This window comes from Delphinus delphis, chromosome 1 (genome assembly GCF_949987515.2).
Source record: "Delphinus delphis chromosome 1, mDelDel1.2, whole genome shotgun sequence".
In the NCBI taxonomy this organism is placed as follows: Eukaryota; Metazoa; Chordata; class Mammalia; order Artiodactyla; family Delphinidae; genus Delphinus; species Delphinus delphis.
In genome coordinates this window covers 163,195,037-163,208,973 of record NC_082683.1, presented here as the reverse complement: position 1 = coordinate 163,208,973, position 13,937 = coordinate 163,195,037, and the positions used below count along the sequence as shown (strand labels likewise).

Here is a 13,937-nt window from a genome sequence, read left to right as displayed (position 1 = left end):
GGGCAGTTGGTGGCGTGCTGGGCCTTTGTGGATGCCGTGGTCAGACTGACACACCACATTTGAGAGCTGGGCCCCCTCCTCGCCGCGGTCCTGGCTGCTTGCGTCAGTGTGTCTATACCACACAGAACTGAGTGGATCCCGGCCGAGGGCACTTTAATGCCCCTGAGTCGTAAGGGGAAGGCTGAGGACCTCTGTCCTCCCAGTGGAGAGATGGGGCATCTGAAGACGGGGTGAATGTGGGTCTCCTGCTGTGTGTGCCTCTGAGCTCGTGTTTGGGGTAGAAAGTTAGCTTTTCATCTAAGATGATGCAGAGTTGTCGCCGTGAGCTTCTTGTCTCGATGAGTGGAGAGGACGGTGCTTGGAGCCCTTTCCACCCTCCACTCCGTCTTGCTCCTGTTTCTTCACCAGTTGACAGGACAGAACAACGTCCACCTCAGCAAGAGCTTCTTCCTGACTCACCGAGCGAGGGAGCGGTCGGACACCTTCATCAACCTGCGGGAGGTGCTCAACCGCTTCAAGCTGCCCCCGGGGGAGTACATCCTGGTGCCGTCCACCTTCGAGCCCAACAAGGACGGGGACTTCTGCATCCGGGTCTTTTCCGAGAAGAAAGCTGACTACCAGTAGGTCGTTCAGCCCTCCTCGTCCCCACGCCTTGTTCCTGCCCCGCCTGGACCCCCGCGTCAGCTTCTTTTTCTGTAGTACCCGCCCGCTTCGAAGGCTTAGCGTGAGGACTTGAGGTATCGAAGAACGTTAGTGCTGTCCTCGGGTCAGCAAAGAAAATAGACACTCGGGATCTTTCTGATGAGAAAGGGATGGTTGTAGAGCAAATTGCAAATGCCTGTCATTTGGGGCAGTGCTGGTAAAATCCCTGCGTCCCCAGCCCACCAGCCTGGCAGAGCCGAGGGTCTAAGTGCCAATCCCAGCGGTCCCTCAGATGTCTCCAGGCGCTCCCCCGTCCTCACTGGAGCCCCGCCGTTCAGGGACCATTTTTGGCTCAATTCACAATGGCTGCTGGCTTAACCGTGTCTGTTCAGCTGGGCCCTTGACTGCGTGAGATGTAATCAGCCTTGGGCAACTTAAGCACAAGATTTACTGGAAGGCCCTGGAGACCCTCTAGAACTGATAGGAGGCTGGACGCCAGAGGACCAGGGTGTGGGAAGAGGGGGTGTGGCAGCTGCCATGTCCCCCTCTGACCTTGGGCCACATGCTCAGATCCATGTGGGATGGAGGGGGGCGGGCAGTGGGCGGGAGGGGCAGGGATCGCCGGGCTCCAAGACCATGCACAGCAGAGAAGGAATTTCCCTCTCTGTGGAGCAGAAGGACCCAGCCCTGCACACAGGATTGTGTGTGGGATAAACTAGCCAGGGCCTGAGCTTCAGCTGAAATCTCACCCAGGCCTCCCTGCCTTCTCCCACCCTCGGCAGAGCAAGTAGGCAGCAGGGTACACTGCAGGATTCTCCGTGTGAAGATTTATGACGGCAAAGGGCGTTTCAGAGGGAGCCTAAAAGCTGTCCCTCCAGGCCAGAGCGCCAGCACTGTAGAGCCTGGGAAGCCTGTGCTCTTCGATGAAGATTGAAAACTAGCAAACAAAACAGTCTGACTCTGAAGTTGTTTTAGCCAGGACACTTCCTTGGATCATCTCTAACTGTAATTTCTGCTGTAGGGGATGTGTTGTCACAGAAACTTGGGATGCAGAAAAAACCCCTGTGCCCACCCCATGCTGGGTTTAACGGCGCAGTTTCATTTTAGCCGGGATTTCTGCAACGCTCCCTTTTCAGTGACACGTAGTTTCCTTCTGTTTCCAGAGTTGTCGACGACGAAATCGAGGCCAACCTTGAAGAGGTACCGTACTGTTTGAGCTTCACCCACTCTGTCCTGAACAACCCAGGAGTGGTGGAGCAGAAGATAACCCCAAGGGTTCAGGAGGCCCCTAGGATTTCACGAGCAGAGCTTGAAACTAGGGTGCAGCCCTGGCCTGGGAGTCCGAGAGCGCCTCCTGCACCGGCTGTGGCCGCTGCGTGGGGCTGGACGGTCCCCTGGATGTAGCCCACACGCACGGGGTGCCTGGAGGATGGGACACCAGGCTGCTCTGAGCAGTGGGCGGTCTTGTCACTCCCCTTTCTGGCCCTCGGTTTTCTCATCAACAAAATGGAAACGTTGCATGACAAGATTTCTCAGGTTCCCTAGAGTTCTGGGAGTTGTGATTCAATGGTAAATCCTGAGGGCTTTGAGGACTGCAACTCAGGAATTCCAGACCCAACCTAAGCGTCCAGAGTTGAGGAAGGATAGCACACAGATGGGAAGGAGCGCTCTTCCCCCTGTCCTGGTGCCCGCAGCGGCCTGATGATGGTTATTCCTCAGCTGCTGAAGCTCCGTGTACTCAGTGAGACATGGAGCCATTTCCAAGGGCCTCACGGCTGTGCTCTCGCCACGTTCCGAGTCGTTCGAGACCCCGCCAGCTCGTCTTTACACTTCTGAGTCCCCATTACTTAGATCATAAAAGGCCGTTTTGGTGGAATGTTGGAGAAGACGCCTATGTGAGAAATTAGAGTGTAACTCCTTCCCACATAGTTTATAGTCCCTCTTATGTGTTTTAACTGGAAAAAAAACTCCTTCCTCACACTGTCCTTTGTCTCAATCCCGGTAACCTTAGAATTCAGGCCTGAGAGAGGGAGAGAGGGTAACTGAGGTGGCGGGGGAGGCCACCTCGGAAGGGAGAGCAGGCGCCCGCTGGTCACTGCGTCTCACTTCTGTGCCTCACCTTCCAGATTGATGTCAGCGAGGACGACATCGATGATGGATTCAGGAGGCTGTTTGCCCAGTTGGCAGGAGAGGTAAGTGCTCCCCAAACCTCTGTGCTGTGCGCCCTGCTTGACGCAAAGGAAGAGACCATCTTTGCCCTCAAGGAGACTTCAGTCTAAGGGGGGGAAAGGAAACAAACTGAACAAAAAGCAAAGAGGAATTACAAACATAACTGGGATTTCCGCTCAGATTCCTTACCCAAGGCCTCCCCAGGGCCTCTGCACGTCAGTCGCCAGGGGCTTCTGCTGTCGGGGGTCGGCTCTGGCTGTGATCCTCCTGCCTGAGGACTCTGGGCCTCTCCTTGTGGCTGTTTTGTTTGCTCTGTGCCACTGCAGCTGAGACGTGGAACTCAGCCCCTTCTCTTTGATTGCCACGAAAATATTTGGGGACTTGGAGGGTTTTCAGTCTCAAGGATGCAAGCAACAGAGAGAGTGTCAGCCTTCCCTGTCCTTAAAAAAGAAATCCCTCAGGCATCTAGGCTTCCGTCCGCTACAAAGTTAGCAGGCCTCTTCCTCCAACGACTCCAAACAAAGTCATTCTCCTCCATATATGGAGCACACTAGCTCTCTCGAGTGTCCACCATCGGCTTACCTGGGCCTCCTCATCAGAGTTGAAGCAGGTGCCACCTGCCCCATGCCTCCGCCCGCCTGTCTGCCTCCCTCCCTCCCTCCTGGTTTCTAAGGGAAGGGGCATCGTAGAGACATACTTCCCCACTGATTGAAACACACACGCACACACACACACCCCAAGAACGCACAATGTCAGTCTTGGTCTTAAATAATGGGGCTTGTACCCCAGTTACACAATATGTGTAAGTGAACAGAGGTACCCGTACCACTTCTGAGGAGCTGTGACATCAAGGGCCACAGAAAAAGTGCTGGGCCAATTCTTGGAGACAGCCAGTCCCAGCCAGCTTTGCAGGAAGCCAGACCTGGGTTTTAAAGGGAGAGGAAGGCATGCTGGGTGCGAGGAAGGGTATAGAGAACTGAGTCAAAAGACCATAAACATGGGTAGAATGGAGAATTTATTCTTCATATTCTCTACAGCAGAGCAATGGCGAACGAACTCTGCCTGGAGCACGCTGTGCATTAAAACACTATCAGAAACTTGGGCTGTGGCTGTGCTCCTTGTGCGGCCTGGGGGGTGGTGGCAGCAGCGTATCCCGGGGACTTGTTAGAAATGCACGCCCACAGACCCCTCCCCGCCCCAGCTCTAATGCACCTCACGGGCTCAGCCAGAGTGGACACCCGTTACACGTCCGCTGCTCCGCGCTTCACGCAGCCCCAAGGGAGCCAATAATGACGCTCTGGTTGCATCTCCGCAGGATGCAGAGATCTCTGCCTTTGAGTTGCAGACAATCCTGAGAAGAGTTCTGGCAAGGCGTAAGTACCCACCCCTCGCACATCCCTCATCCTGCTTCTGCAACGTGAGGGGACACGGTGACCCTTCCCCTTCTCCGGCTCAGCGGCTGTGGCTGAACCGTCACCCCCACTCCTGCTTAAACGCCACCGTCAGAACCGGATGAAGGAGGTTCTCCCCGATGTGATAAAAAAGGGCAAAGGGCGGAGGTTTCTGGAGTCTAGAGGTCAATGATCACATCCGGGTTTCCACCACTTACTAGCTCTGTTAGATAATCTCCCTGACTCTTGCTTCCTTATCTGCAAAATAGGCATAGTATTACTTAACCTCTTCAGAGTGGTTGAATGTCTTAAGTGAGATGATGTGTAGGAACAAAGCCTGGGCTCCGTATATACGGTGACTCTTATGATGATTAATTGCTAAGAAAAAGCGTGATGGGAGCCAGAAAGCATCCCCTCCCTGGATTCCCGGCCGTATTTAGTGGGGAACCACTGACAGAGTGATGACAGCTCACTGATGAGCCAGAATGGAAAAATAAGGGGTCCGTCTTCCACTCCAGCTAAGGGGGTGGCATTAAAAAGGCTCATCTCCCAAATGTGTGTTTAAGGGAGCCTGGTCGAGCCAGTTCTTGATGGGAGAAATGTCACTTCCGTTGAGCCAGTGGGCCAGGCAAGTGGCTTCAAGGCTCCAGAAGTGACGGCCCTCAGCCCAGGCCGATGGGCGTCTATACAGAACGGACAGAACTGGGTGGAGACTTGAGAAGGAGCTGGAGAGCCATGGTCCTCACGCACCTTTTCAGGTGAAACTGTTTCTTAAGCAAAAAATATCAAAGGATGGACCGTCCACCTCCCCAGTGTTGATCACCGCTGCAGGGGGTGGGGAGAAGGCACCCCCACACACTGCTCTTCTCCCCCTCGAGTTAGCACCAGAACTGTGCTGCTGTGATAAGACAGCAGTCCACTGAGCAGGGGTCTGTACGGTATCAGGAGTTCTCAGCCTGGATCCGAAACCAGAGCGTATGTCGTTAGGGCTGAGCGTCAGCCTGGGATCGTCTCCAGAAGTCCCGTGGACTTCACTCTGGCCCAACCCCAAGAGATAAAAATCCTCCTCTTGAAGCCAAAGAAGGATCCAGGCCAGTGGGGTCTTCCATCACAGTGCACGTGAACGACACGCATGTGGTCCCTCACAGGAACCACGTGTGACCGATCCATGCCCGGGGGCCTCCAAACAAAAGGCTGCCTTTGAGCTTCTTCGCAGAGCTGCAGCCAGGGGGTCCAGCGGCCAGGGTGGGGCTTCCCCAAGGCGGACCCTGGTCCTCGGCGCCCCTCCTCCAATCTGGGGGTGATGAGAAGATGGTGTTTACCCTCGAGGCCACCAGGCACGAGTGAGGTCACAGCCTGTTAAGCTGTGTGGTTGTCATGAACCCAGGGACACTGAGCCCCATTGTTTCTGCACAGATGCGGGGAGGGGGAGGGGAGGGATCGGGCCACGCTGGGATTCTGCTGCTGCTTGTTGGGGGCGCGGCAGTAGCCTCACCCGAGCCCCGGAGCTCGGTACCCTTCCCCGCTCCACACCCAGTGACGACTCCTGCCCGAGGGCCCCAGGCACAGCCCACACCCACACCCCAGACGGGGTCAGAGCCCAGAACAGCAGCTCTGAGACAGGTTACGTCCTAACCTTCCACAAGGACATGATGAAAAGGGTGGGCTCCCCTGAAGGCTGTGGGAACAGACTCACATCTGTGACAAGGCTCTCACGCCACCTGTCGACCACCAACTAGACGGGACTCAACCAGTGAGTGACTCGCCTAGGAGAGCACAGGCTGCGGACAGGCTCTGGCCCTCTGGCTAACCCAGCTGGGGACACAGAGGTCCCCTGAATGCCTGCAGACAGGCAGTTAAGTAAACCTCTTCCTCTCTCAGGGCCCTGCCTAGAATAAACAGGCGGGGCCCCCGCTCTCTCCACAGGTGACTCTGCATCTTATGAACACTTCAAGGCCCAGACTCTTAGCATTCTCTTACTTATTTAAAAAGCACTTATTATAACTCCGTATGCCCATGGCCAATATACAGAGAAGTCAGGCAGATGTCACACAGCCTCTGCACTGTCCCAGTATGGTGGCCACCTGCCTCGTGCAGCTATTTAAAACAATTTAAGTGGCTCCCACATGGGAGGGTGCAGATACGGAATATTCTGCGATCGTAGAAGGTTGTATTGGACAGTACTGCTCTAGAAGATGTTCCTGTCACACTTATTTTTGTCTCCTAGGCCAAGATATCAAGTCAGACGGCTTCAGCATAGAGACCTGCAAAATCATGGTTGACATGCTCGATGTATCCTTTAATGGGCCCCGCAGGACAGAGGCTGGGAGAGTTTGAAACTTCACTCCGGAAAGATACAAACACAGGCCTCCTCCCCTGCACAGCGGCCAGCTGTCCCTACTGGCTGAGGCGTAGGACCGTTGTCAGCGCTGACCTCCCTTAGTAGGGAATTCGAGGGACTTCAGCTGAGGGAATGTGAGATGCCACAGGCGGAGGGGTTCCTGCAGGGAATTCCTGACAGCATGCCCGCTGTTCTCTGCCCAGCGCAGCTTGGATGTGTTACCTCTAGGGAAATAGTCCCTAAACCATGATACTTTTTTTTTTTTTTTTTTGGCTGTGTTGGGTCTTCGTTGCTGCGCGCGGGCTTTCTCTAGTTGCGGCGAGCAGGGGCTACTCTTCGTTGCGGTGCACGGGCTTCTCATTGCAATGGTTCTTCTGGGCTATAGGCGCGCGGGCTTCAGCAGTTGTGGCACGTGGGCTCAGTAGTTGTGGCTCGCGGGCTCTAGGCACACGGGCTCGGTAGTTGTGGCGCACAGGCTTAGTTGCTCTGCGGCATGTGGGATCTTCCCGGACCGGGGTTCGAACCCGTGTTCCCTGCATTGGCAGATGGATTCTTAACCACTGTGCCACCAGAGAAGTCCCTACCATGATACTTCCAATGTGAATGCTTTCCCCAGTCATGATTTTCTTCCTGATTCATAAGATAGGGGCCCACCCTCCAAGAGCACTCTCCTTCCTCTTGCTCTGGCTCCTTCCCAGGCCACCACCCGGCCCTGAGGCCGACTCATCATCCCTCTGCTGTCCCTGCTGCTTACTGAGAGGCGCTGGGCAAGGATGGCCTGGATGGCTTAAGCTTCTATGAAGTTTCGTCTGGTGGGCTCATGGCACCTGCTGTGTAGCTCCCCTCACAGAAGGCCTCTTAGAAATAATGATACTCCCTAAATGGGCAAGGGCGCAGCCATTAGAAGCCATCTGAAGCCTCTGCATATCCTCCAACAGCTCCTTCTTAGCAGGAACTGGGGCCAGCTGCATAGCACCCCCAGACCCATCAGCACACAGTGTCGGGGAACCAGCAGGTCTCTATTGGGCCCTTCCCCAGCCCTCAGATGGAGGTCTAGCCAGTGTGAAGAGCAGGAAAAGGGTCCTTCTGCGAGAGCTTCTCGTGATTGAACTGTGGTTACCAGATGCTCCAGGGGAGAGGACAAACCAGGTGCCACGGCCCACGTGAACCCAGACTCTGGGAGCTTTCCTTAACTGCAGGCAGTCGGATGGGAGTGGCAAGCTGGGTCTGAAGGAGTTCTACATTCTTTGGACCAAGATTCAGAAATACCAAGTGAGAGCCCAGGAGGGCCGGGCGGCAGGGGCGGTGGGTCTGTGTGGGCAACGCGCCACGCACGTACTTTTGGACGCGGCAGCTCTTTAGGACGGTGGAGGAGCATCTCCAAGCAGAGGGGATTGTACTCATAACGGAGCTCAGAATGGGTGAAGACAGGGCTGGGCAAATGCAAACAGGAAAAACAAAGACTTCGCAAGCGACGTGGTTTACTCCCTGCCTTACTGACCGGAAACGGGGTCATCTAAAAGCCACCATCAAGTGTCCTGAAAAGGCCATGTAGCCACTTGTAGTTGGGGTTTTTGACAGCTAAAGTACAAAAATTACAGAGGATAATAACAGGGGCTCGTGTAGTTGGCTAGGTGATTTGATGGGCGTATTTATAAACTAGCTCATGGAGAGGCAAAGTACTCTTTAAGGCAGAAACATGGGTGATGCTTCCAAGGCCACACTAGAGGCATGGAGCTGGAAGAACTTCAGCCCCGCTTAGCACACAGCACAGAGAGGTAACTTGCCACCTTCTGGGTCATGGTTTTCTAACTATTTTGCGTGTTTCAGAAAATTTACCGGGAGATCGACGTGGACAGGTCCGGAACCATGAACTCCTATGAGATGCGGAAAGCATTAGAAGAAGCAGGTAACACTTCCTAACTGTATTTTCTTTCTTTTATCTGTAGAATATGTGAAAACTTATTCTATACGATACAAAGTTTGGTAAGCTATGAAATAGAGTAGGTGCTGGTTCAGTACAAACACATCCTTTTCATTCGCCTTTTAAAGACTAATTGGTAAAATGAAATGGAGTCCAGGACGCTCTGCCCTCTAAGCCGTCTGGAATCTCAGTTTCCCTCCAAGGGCCCCAGTGGGTCGCAGGCAAAGCCAGTTTTCAGCAGACCCACACACCCTGCCCTCGTCCGTTCGGGTGCAGGGCTGGTCAGGCAGAAGTGTGATGTCCAGTTCCACCCTTGGGTGAGTCCTTAGCAGCACGTGATGTCGGTAAAAGGGACACCAGCTGTGGGAGACCAGCAGAGTGGGAGACTGGTGTGCTTAGGGGACAAATATGACAGTATGAGGTTGTCCATTCGTTGGGATGTAATGCTGCAGCAGAGACCCCAAATAAGTGGTTTAAACAAGATACACCTTCCTCTCACATAACGATTCAAGCTCAAGCCATCCAAGGCCAGACGGTGTCTCCTGCTGTCAGGGACCCAGGCTCCTTCTCTCATACTGTGTCACCAGCCCTTAGATCGTCACCCGTATCTGCAGGACGGCGACGGCTTGTCACCACAACCACGTTCTAGCAGTGGGCTGACAGAAGGAGGGAAAGAGGGGCTCCTTGCCTTCAAGGGCACATGTCACTCTGTACACAAATCCCAGTGCCAGGACTTAGTCACAAGGCTTCAGAGGGCTGCCAGGGAAGCTGGGAAAGGCAGCCTTGATTCTAGGCAGCCATGGCCTGTTAAAAATTCTACAACTATGGAAAAAGGGAGAATTCATATTAGTTTAGCATGAACAGTTTCTGCCACATACATCCAGGAAGAATCTAGTCTCCAAGGCGATTCAGTGTAAGACAGACAGAAAAGGAGATAGGATCGATAGCATGAAATAGCCTGACCATGAAAGTAGGAACAGGCAAGGAAAGTCTTACATGTTAGTAAGGAGACGGGACTTCCTGATGGTCCAGTAGGTAAGACTCCACGCTCCCAATGCAGGGGGTCTGGGTTCAATCCCTGGTCGGGGAACCAGATCTCACACGCATGCCGCAACTAAGACCCGGAGCAGCCTAAATAAATAATATATAAATATTAAAATGCAAAAAAAAAAAAAAACCAAAAGAAAAGGAGAGAGGCAGGGTGGAGGTGAACAGTGTGGAAACAGAAGCAATGGCAGAAGGCACTGGCTTTGCAAAATAAAAAGTCTCACAGCAGAGCAGCCAGGGGACCAAAGCCATCATAACTCTCATCTGCCGGGTCCAGAGCCCATGAACAGAGCCCCAGGGTGCAGTCGAACACTTGGCAATTGGTCTGCATGTCCATTTAACTGCAGGTTTCAAGATGCCCTGTCAGCTCCACCAAGTCATCGTTGCTCGGTTCGCAGATGACCAGCTCGTCATCGATTTTGACAATTTTGTTAGGTGTTTGTTTCGACTGGAAACACTATTCAGTAAGTGCCCACTTGGGTAAAGGCCCATTTCAGTTCTCTCGGTACGAAAGCAGCCTGCCTTTCCCCACGGGTGAAACCATCCTCACGGGTGAGCCAGAGACGTGTCTGTCCAGTTGAGAATGAAAATCCTTCTTTAATTTGGGGACAGAGGGAAGGAATCGTAACTTGTGTCATTCAGTGAACTCAGCTGCCAGGCTGGGGAAAAGGATAATGTGACCTCTGTTGCAGCTCACTTATATGACATCCTGTTTCTGCCCCCACAGGGATATTTAAGCGGCTGGACCCCGAGGATACTGGTATGATCCAGCTTGACCTTATCTCTGTAAGTCAGCAGCTTCCCAGCCCCTACTCCTAGGGGACGGAGGGGAGAAGGGCTGCAACTTGGGCGACAGAGATCTGTGGCTTTTGGTCTGTCAGGGTCAGGCTGTAAATTGTTGTAAGATCCCACAGTGCACCTCTACTGGCAGTCATTTCCCAACTACCGGTTGGTTCTCGAGTCCAAGAAAACACACCTGGTCCCTCCTCCCAGAAGCTTTGCCTTGAGAATAGCACAAGGTTAAAAGAAGAAGAGGGTGGCTGCAGAATCCCTCTTAGAAAAATGACCTGCTAATTCGCATGCATGGGAGAAGATGCTTATTATGCAAAGAAACCCTGTGGATGAAATGTAAGTGGGTCTTGGGAAGAGCTGTCATTCTTAGATCTACTTAAAATACTTTCTGCACAAATTACTCTTCTCTACTTCCTCCACCTTTAAAATAAAATAACAATAGTAGATAAGCTTACCATATATAATGATTGTGCTCATGTGTCTGGAACCCCAGCAACGGGCACCTCTGAAACGATCACTCGAAATTCAGTTGGCATGCCAATTCCACAGAAAGCAAAGCGCAAAAATGTTCTCTTGTCATCCGAAGACAGAAAGTTCTCTCACTTCAAAGAAGGAAGCCAGCTGGGCTTACTTTTCATCCTTGCCCGGCTCCAGCTTGCATTTCCTCTGTCCAAGGGGGAACTGAGCTTAGAGCAACACAGGCTACAGAGACTGGGGTTGGGTGGCCAGTGCTGGGTAGGAATGACCAAGTCCCAGGGACCAGAGAGGAGCAGAGTGGTAAGAAGGACGAGGGTGAGGGACTGGCGCCGCCTTCCATTGAATTTCGAACTCTGGAGGAAGCCAGCAACTAAATAGCTCTTTCACTCTGGTATCAATGCATTTTAAAGTAACGCGAGCCAACTGCAAAATACGTTTTAGCTGCTTCCAAAGAACACTAACTTGCTTAAAACTCTGTGTAGCTCAGGAAATAACCCTCCCCTGAGACTGCAGTCTAAGGTAGAGGCAATACAATTGGGACCTAAACATGCCACGTGTGAAGTTTGGGAAACTGCAGCCCCCTTTATCCTTCTGGCTGGAAATCTCATTCCTCCCACTATTCTATGCGGCCAGCCTACTCAGACCATCCTCCCATTTCCTCTGAGAAACATCTCACCCACCGGCTTTCCCTCCTTTCCTAAGCCTCGCCTTTCACAGGTCCCTGGAGTTCCCCACACTCAACTCTCTTTTCGCTGAGGCTGCGACAGAAGAAGACCTCTCCTTCAGTTTGCAGCGATTGTTAGCCTTGCCTGCAGCTTGCAGTCCTGGGGAGCTTCGCAGAAGTCCTGATGTCCAGGCCCATCCCAGACTAATTTCATTAGAGTCTGATTTAAAGTTCGCAGATTACTCCAGTAGAGAACCGAGGTTGAAAACCACTCGTTTAAGGGCTATCCAAACTAACCTCTGATGTGACACTGAGGCAGGGATACAGAAATGCTAATTCGTGTTTTCCACGTTTCACGTGTTTCAGTCAACCCTGTAATACGATTCATGACCACCTAATTCAGATTCACGACCCTGTAAAAAGCTAGACTCTAGAAATCAGGTAGAAAAAATGTGAGTTAATACTCTGATATCTTAACCCTTGATCAGCTTTTCTCGTACAACAGTCAATCTTCCAGAATAATCTGTAGGTACTCAGATAGCCTTTTAATTCTAAGAATGCTCACTGAACTGATTTGGTTTTTTTCCTTCCCCACAGTGGCTGTGTTTTTCAGTACTTTGAGGTTATAACTGATCTGCCTGAAGACTTCTCATGAAAGAATCAGCCACGGACTAAGCATCCACAGAGAAACTTTTTATCTGGATCTTGAACTTATGGGAACATTTACTTAAACTGATGATTAGAGCTGAAAATGATGATACTATCTGCTTGAGAAAGCAGAACTTTCAGATATCGAAGTAAAAGATTTGCATATAATCGTACTAAATGCAAGCGAGTCACTTAACCCTTGAAAAACTTAGAGAAAACCTTCAATCTGTACATAGGATACACTTTCCTTTTACACACTTTCCTGTTTATAACAATATTAAATCAGGAAAAAATGCAGGGAGGTATTTAACAGCTGAGCTTAATTTAACATTCAGTCAAACCTTAAAGGACATAAGGTCCTTGCCAGCAATATTTAAAGCAACTTTGAGTTTAAAAATACAGTTGTGACATGTACCAAAGAGCTGTCCAGGGGTTACCATTTCCCTTGAGTAAAATGGAAAAATATGCTGCATCACGAAGGCACCTGAAGAGGCCAGGTGAGAAGCACATCTCTCATTTGGGCTAAATAAGAGACAGATTTTATATAAAACTGATTGGTTAACAGTGTGTCTGTCTCAAGTCCTCGCACATGTCTGGTCTTATAAACTGAGCGTTACGATACTGAAGGGACGCTCCTGTTGCTCAGCTGAAGTGATGACCCAAACCGGGGGTCCCGTCTGCAAGCCCACGGTGACGGAAGACAGCAGAGCTGTTCGCCGCCTGCCTCGAACCTTCCCAGACTTCACCGCTAGCGTTCGTGCATGGATTGGGGGGGACGCCCGTGGAAACCACATGAACGTGTTTCCTGGCTTCACCTTGGGTAAATGCTAGCGACACTGTACAGATACTGCCTTGTTGCCTTATCTTCTTGCAAATGTACTGTTCAATAAAGAGTCGCTCAGGCAATCGCACGTGGGTGCCGCTCTTCCTGAGGGCCCAGCGGTGAGCACACCCAGTTACATCCCGTCCCACTCTAGCCAGGCGCGCTCCCTCCCTCCCTAAATGCCGGTATTGAGAGGAAAGGGCAGCTGGCCTCCATTTCAGTGTGGAACTATAGAGCTTTTAAAAAATCCAATTCAGAAGCTTTGATAATGGACCAGAAAGTCAGCTCCAATTTCTACTGCTTCTTGGTCTCTGAAAGAGGTACCGGCAAGTCTGTGCTCCACCTGCCACCTGCCTGTCACTTTGGTGGAGGGGACAAGAGAGAGCCAGGAAGACATGCAGCTAAACCACAGGTCGGCTGCTGGGGAATCCTTGAGGAATCGCAGGAGGGAAAGATGTCAGACGACTAGAGAGAGGCAAATGGCAGCCTGCTATCTCATGAAACGATAGGAAGATGGATTTCCCAAATTCAACTCGCAGGAGTTTAAGTTTTCCTGCTTGCGGAGCATCTCAGGGCCCAGAGGAAGCGGGAACCAAGAACAGGCAGCACTTCCCCTGGTGCGGGGGTGGTGATTTTCTCCATTCAGTAGAACTGGGTTTGGGAGGGCTGGATGCTCCCAGTGACATGGGATTGCTATGGGAGGGGTGGGGTGGGGGGAGGGTAGGCTGACCACTGGAAGGGGAGAGGAGGGTGCTAAGACGGTTGAAATACAGGAGTGGTAGAAATTGGGAGGGGAAGGGCAGGCAGGCTCCCCCCAGTCCACCCAGGCTGCTCCAAACCTTTCCCACTGTTCCGGGTGCTCTGCCCCTCCCGGTGTACTTTGACCTGCCGTGCTGCCTGAAGCTGGAGTTCACAACTTCACTTTTAGTCACAGGATAAGAAATAATGCTTCAAAAAAAAAAAAAGATACGTTATATGCTTATCGTAGCAAATTTAGAAAAGATTTAAAAGAGAAGGGG

The 13,937-nt window shown here is 52.0% G+C and overlaps 1 protein-coding gene across 2 annotated transcripts in view; it reads left to right on the top strand.

Annotated features, from left to right (window-relative positions):
* LOC132414909 (calpain-2 catalytic subunit) overlaps nucleotides 1–13,020 on the top strand; it is a 62,590-nt gene extending 49,570 nt beyond the window's left edge. For both annotated transcript variants that reach the window (XM_059997903.1, XM_059997895.1), the window contains 10 exons: nucleotides 409–620; nucleotides 1,806–1,842; nucleotides 2,769–2,834; nucleotides 4,127–4,184; nucleotides 6,430–6,494; nucleotides 7,747–7,815; nucleotides 8,374–8,452; nucleotides 9,862–9,978; nucleotides 10,242–10,300; nucleotides 12,045–13,020. In XM_059997903.1, the coding sequence (XP_059853886.1) occupies nucleotides 409–620; nucleotides 1,806–1,842; nucleotides 2,769–2,834; nucleotides 4,127–4,184; nucleotides 6,430–6,494; nucleotides 7,747–7,815; nucleotides 8,374–8,452; nucleotides 9,862–9,978; nucleotides 10,242–10,300; nucleotides 12,045–12,068 (786 nt within the window). In that variant the 3' untranslated portion in view covers nucleotides 12,069–13,020. The remainder of the gene's footprint in view (nucleotides 1–408; nucleotides 621–1,805; nucleotides 1,843–2,768; nucleotides 2,835–4,126; nucleotides 4,185–6,429; nucleotides 6,495–7,746; nucleotides 7,816–8,373; nucleotides 8,453–9,861; nucleotides 9,979–10,241; nucleotides 10,301–12,044) is intronic.
* Nucleotides 13,021–13,937: the final 917 nt, after the last annotated feature.